Raw genomic sequence first — 6,000 nt, 5'->3', positions numbered from 1 at the left:
TGGTGGTGGTTGTGGTGGTGGTGTACCAGGCGAGGTCGCTGAGCGTGTGGTAGTGCAGGCTCGAGATGGAGGCGAAGGGAGCGGCGTGCTGGGTGTGTTGGTGGTGGTGGTTGTGTTGGTGGTTGTGGTGACAGTGGTTGTGGTTGAGGTGGTTGTGGTGGTTGTGGTGGTGTACCAGGCGAGGTCGCTGAGCGTGTGGTAGTGCAGGCTCGAGATGGAGGCGAAGGGAGCGGCGTGCTGGGTGTGTGGTGGTGGTGGTTGTGTTGGTGGTTGTGGTGACGGTGGTTGTGGTTGTGGTGGTTGTGGTTGTTGTGGTGGTGTACCAGGCGAGGTCGCTGAGCGTGTGGTAGTGCAGGCTCGAGATTGAGGCGAAGGGAGCGGCGTGCTGGGTGTCGTACAGGAGGACCGCGTCCTCCGTCGCCACCGCCACCAGCACTCGGTAGGGCAGCTCCAGGAACGGGGGAGACGCTGGGGACACGGGGGGGGTAGGAGACACGGGGGGAGTGAGTGGAGACACGGGGGGGGGTGGGAGACACGGGGGGGGGGGGTGGGAGACACGGGGGGGGGGGGAGTGAGTGGAGACACGGGGGGGGGGGTGGGAGACACGGGGGGTAGGAGACACGGTAGGGCAGCTCCAGGAACGGGGGAGACGCTGGGGACACGGGGGGGGTGGGAGACACGGGGGGAGTGAGTGGAGACACGGGGGGGGTGGGAGACACGGGGGGGGGGGGTGGGAGACACGGGGGGGGGGGGGGGAGTGAGTGGAGACACGGGGGGGGGTGGGAGACACGGGGGGGGGGGGTGGGAGACACGGGGGGGGGGGGGGAGTGAGTGGAGACACGGGGGGGGTGGGAGACACGGGGGGAGTGAGTGGAGACACGGGGGGGGTGGGAGACACGGGGGGGGGGGTGGGAGACACGGGGGGGGGGGGAGTGAGTGGAGACACGGGGGGGGGGGGGGAGACACGGGGGGAGTGAGTGGAGACACGGGGGGGGGGGTGGGAGACACGGGGGGGGGGGGGGAGTGAGTGGAGACACGGGGGGGGGGGGTGGGAGACACGGGGGGGGGGGGGGGAGTGAGTGGAGACACGGGGGGGGGGGGGGGAGACACGGGGGGTAGGAGACACGGTAGGGCAGCTCCAGGAACGGGGGAGACGCTGGGGACACGGGGGGGGGTGGGAGACACGGGGGGAGTGAGTGGAGACACGGGGGGGGTGGGAGACACGGGGGGGGGGGTGGGAGACACGGGGGGGGGGGGAGTGAGTGGAGACACGGGGGGGGTGGGAGACACGGGGGGAGTGAGTGGAGACACGGGGGGGGTGGGAGACACGGGGGGGGGGGGAGTGAGTGGAGACACGGGGGGGGGTGGGACACACGGGGGGGGGATGGGAGACATGGGTGGTGGCGCGGGTGGTGGTGGTGGTGATGGTGGTGATGGTGGTGTGGGTAGCGAGGGTGGTGGTGGTGAGGGTGGTGATGGTGGTGTGGGTAGCGAGGGTGGTGGTGGTGAGGGTGGTGATGGTGGTGAGGTGAGGGTGGGTGGTGAGGGTGGTGAGGGTGGTGAGGGTGGTGGTGAGGGTGGTGGTGAGGGTGGTGGTGGTGAGGTGAGGGTGGTGAGGGTGGTGAGGGTGGTGGTGAGGGCGGTGAGGGTGGTGAGGGTGGTGATGCTGGTGAGGGTGGTGAGGGTGGTGAAGGTGGTGAGGGTGGTGAGGGTGGTGAGGGTGGTGATGCTGGTGATGGTGGTGAGGGTGGTGAGGGTGGTGAGGGTGGTGAGGGTGGTGAGGGTGGTGAGGGTGGTGAGGGTGGTGAGGGTGGTGAGGGCGGTGAGGGCGGTGAGGGTGGTGAGGGTGGTGAGGGTGGTGAGGGTGGTGATGCTGGTGAGGGTGGTGAGGGTGGTGATGGTGGTGAGGGCGGTGAGGGTGGTGAGGGTGGTGAGGGTGGTGAGGGTGGTGATGGTGGTGAGGGTGGTGAGGGTGGTGAGGCTGGTGAGGGTGGTGAGGGTGGTGAGGGTGGTGAAGGTGGTGAGGGTGGTGAGGGCGGTGAGGGTGGTGAGGGTGGTGAGGGTGGTGAGGGCGGTGAGGGTGGTGAAGGTGGTGAGGGTGGTGAGGGCGGTGAAGGTGGTGAGGGTGGTGAGGGTGGTGAGGGTGGTGATGCTGGTGAGGGTGGTGAGGGTGGTGAGGGTGGTGAGGGTGGTGATGCTGGTGAGGGTGGTGAGGGTGGTGAGGGTGGTGATGCTGGTGAGGGTGGTGAGGGTGGTGAGGGTGGTGATGCTGGTGAGGGTGGTGAGGGTGGTGAGGGTGGTGGTGATGCTGGTGAGGGTGGTGAGGGTGGTGAGGGTGGTGAGGGTGGTGAGGAGGGTGGTGAGGGTGGTGAGGGTGGTGGTGATGCTGGTGAGGGTGGTGAGGGTGGTGAGGGTGGTGAGGGTGGTGGTGATGCTGGTGAGGGTGGTGAGGGTGGTGAGGGTGGTGAGGGTGGTGAGGGTGGTGGTGATGCTGGTGAGGGTGGTGAGGGTGGTGAGGGTGGTGGTGATGCTGGTGAGGGTGGTGAGGGTGGTGAGGGTGGTGAGGGTGGTGGTGAGGGTGGTGAGGGTGGTGAGGGTGGTGGTGAGGGTGGTGAGGGTGGTGGTGAGGGTGGTGAGGGTGGTGAGGGTGGTGGTGATGCTGGTGAGGGTGGTGAGGGTGGTGAGGGTGGTGAGGGTGGTGGTGAGGGTGGTGAGGGTGGTGAGGGTGGTGAGGGTGGTGGTGAGGGTGGTGGTGAGGGTGGTGAGGGTGGTGGTGATGCTGGTGAGGGTGGTGAGGGTGGTGAGGGTGGTGATGCTGGTGAGGGTGGTGAGGGTGGTGAGGGTGGTGGTGATGCTGGTGAGGGTGGTGAGGGTGGTGAGGGTGGTGAGGGTGGTGAGGAGGGTGGTGAGGGTGGTGAGGGTGGTGGTGATGCTGGTGAGGGTGGTGAGGGTGGTGAGGGTGGTGGTGATGCTGGTGAGGGTGGTGAGGGTGGTGAGGGTGGTGAGGGTGGTGAGGGTGGTGAGGGTGGTGATGCTGGTGAGGGTGGTGAGGGTGGTGAGGGTGGTGATGCTGGTGAGGGTGGTGAGGGTGGTGAAGGTGGTGAGGGTGGTGAGGGTGGTGAGGGTGGTGATGCTGGTGATGGTGGTGAGGGTGGTGAGGGTGGTGAGGGTGGTGATGCTGGTGAAGGTGGTGATGCTGGTGAGGGTGGTGAGGGTGGTGAGGGTGGTGGTGATGCTGGTGAGGGTGGTGAGGGTGGTGAGGGTGGTGAGGGTGGTGGTGAGGGTGGTGAGGGTGGTGAGGGTGGTGGTGAGGGTGGTGAGGGTGGTGAGGGTGGTGAGGGTGGTGGTGATGCTGGTGAGGGTGGTGAGGGTGGTGAGGGTGGTGAGGGTGGTGAGGGTGGTGGTGATGCTGGTGAGGGTGGTGAGGGTGGTGAGGGTGGTGGTGATGCTGGTGAGGGTGGTGAGGGTGGTGAGGGTGGTGAGGGTGGTGGTGAGGGTGGTGAGGGTGGTGAGGGTGGTGAGGGTGGTGGTGAGGGTGGTGAGGGTGGTGAGGGTGGTGGTGAGGGTGGTGAGGGTGGTGAGGGTGGTGGTGATGCTGGTGAGGGGTGGTGAGGGTGGTGGTGAGGGTGGTGAGGGTGGTGAGGGTGGTGAGGGTGGTGGTGATGCTGGTGAGGGTGGTGAGGGTGGTGAGGGTGGTGGTGATGCTGGTGAGGGTGGTGAGGGTGGTGAGGGTGGTGGTGATGCTGGTGAGGGTGGTGAGGGTGGTGAGGGTGGTGAGGGTGGTGGTGAGGGTGGTGAGGGTGGTGAGGGTGGTGAGGGTGGTGGTGAGGGTGGTGAGGGTGGTGAGGGTGGTGGTGATGCTGGTGAGGGTGGTGAGGGTGGTGAGGGTGGTAAGGGTGGTGGTGAGGGTGGTGAGGGTGGTGAGGGTGGTGAGGGTGGTGGTGAGGGTGGTGGTGAGGGTGGTGAGGGTGGTGGTGATGCTGGTGAGGGTGGTGAGGGTGGTGAGGGTGGTGAGGGTGGTGAGGGTGGTGCTCACCACCGGCTGGTGAGGGGCGGAGGCTGAACAGCTGTGCACAGCAGCGCACAGCCACTGTGGCCTTGCCTGGGGAGGGCAGGTGAGCCAAAGGCCTGGGGGATACAAAGACGGGTGGGAGAGCCCTCGTCAACCCCCACCCACTCACCACCCACTCACCACCCACATGGCCACCGTGAACTCCCACCCACCCACCCACACGGCCACCGTGAACCCCACCCACCCACACGGCCACCGTGAACCCCATCCACTCACCACCCACAAGGCCACCGTGAACCCCCACCCACCCACACGGCCACCGTGAACCCCACCCACCCACACGGCCATCGTGAACCCCACCCACCCACCCACACGGCCATCGTGAACCCCACCCACCCACCCACACGGCCACCGTGAACCCCACCCACTCACCACCCACACGGCCATCGTGAACCCCACCCACTCACCACCCACAAGGCCACCGTGAACCCCCACCCACCCACACGGCCACCGTGAACCCCACCCACCCACACGGCCACCGTGAACCCCACCCACCCACCCACACGGCCATCGTGAACCCCCACCCACCCACCCACACGGCCACCGTGAACCCCACCCACCCACCCACACGGCCACCGTGAACCCCACCCACCCACAACGGCCATCGTGAACCCCACCCACCCACACGGCCACCGTGAACCCCACCCACCCACCCACACGGCCATCGTGAACCCCACCCACCCACACGGCCATCGTGAACCCCACCCACCCACCCACACGGCCATCATGAACCCCACCCACCCACCCACACGGCCACCGTGAACCCCACCCACCCACCCACACGGCCATCGTGAACCCCACCCACCCACACGGCCATCGTGAACCCCACCCACCCACCCACACGGCCATCGTGAACCCCACCCACCCACCCACCCACCCACACGGCCATCGTCAACCCCACCCACCCACCCACACGGCCATCGTGAACCCCACCCACCCACACGGCCACCCACCCACACGGCCACCCACCCACACAGCCATCGTGAACCCCACCCACCACCCACACGGCCACCGTGAACCCCACCCACCCACCCACACGGCCACCCACCCACCCACACGGCCACCGTGAACCCCACCCACCCACCCACACGGCCACCCACCCACCCACACGGCCACCGTGAACCCCACCCACCCACCCACACGGCCACCCACCCACCCACACGGCCACCGTGAACCCCACCCACCCACCCACACGGCCACCCACCCACCCACACGGCCACCGTGAACCCCACCCACCACCCACACAGCCACCCACCCACCCACACGGCCACCCACCCACACGGCCACCCACCCACACAGCCATCGTGAACCCCACCCACCACCCACACGGCCACCGTGAACCCCACCCACCACCCACACAGCCACCCACCCACACGGCCACCCACCCACACAGCCATCGTGAACCCCACCCACCACCCACACGGCCACCGTGAACCCCACCCACCACCCACACGGCCACCCACCCACACGGCCACCCACCCACACAGCCATCGTGAACCCCACCCACCCACCCACACGGCCACCCACCCACCCACACAGCCACCGTGAACCCCACCCACCACCCACACGGCCACCGTGAACCCCACCCACCCACCCACACGGCCACCCACCCACCCACACAGCCACCGTGAACCCCACCCACCCACCCACACGGCCACAGTGAACCCCACCCACCCACACGGCCACCCACCACCCACACGGCCACCGTGAACCCCACCCACCACCCACACGGCCACCCACCCACCCACACGGCCACCGTGAACCCCACCCACCCACCCACACGGCCACCGTGAACCCCACCCACCCACACGGCCACCCACCACCCACACGGCCACCGTGAACCCCACCCACCACCCACACGGCCACCCACCCACCCACACAGCCACCGTGAACCCCACCCACCCACCCACACGGCCACCGTGAACCCC

The 6,000-nt window shown here is 68.2% G+C and overlaps 1 protein-coding gene across 1 annotated transcript in view; it reads right to left on the bottom strand.

Moving 5' to 3' along the window:
• Nucleotides 1-319: 319 nt before the first annotated feature.
• CHAF1B (chromatin assembly factor 1 subunit B) overlaps nucleotides 320-6,000 on the bottom strand; it is a gene marked incomplete at its 3' end in the record, with an annotated part of 34,561 nt that continues 28,880 nt past the window's right edge. The window contains exons 9-10 of the mRNA XM_078885654.1: nucleotides 4,037-4,128; nucleotides 320-468 (exon numbers count right to left, since the gene is read on the bottom strand). Of these exons, the coding sequence (XP_078741780.1) occupies nucleotides 320-468; nucleotides 4,037-4,128 (241 nt within the window). The remainder of the gene's footprint in view (nucleotides 469-4,036; nucleotides 4,129-6,000) is intronic.

Source organism: Lampetra fluviatilis, unplaced genomic scaffold, assembly GCF_964198595.1.
Source record: "Lampetra fluviatilis unplaced genomic scaffold, kcLamFluv1.1 SCAFFOLD_341, whole genome shotgun sequence".
Classification (NCBI taxonomy): Eukaryota; Metazoa; Chordata; class Hyperoartia; order Petromyzontiformes; family Petromyzontidae; genus Lampetra; species Lampetra fluviatilis.
Note: the sequence above shows the minus strand (reverse complement) of the source record. Positions and strands in the feature narration are given on the sequence as shown.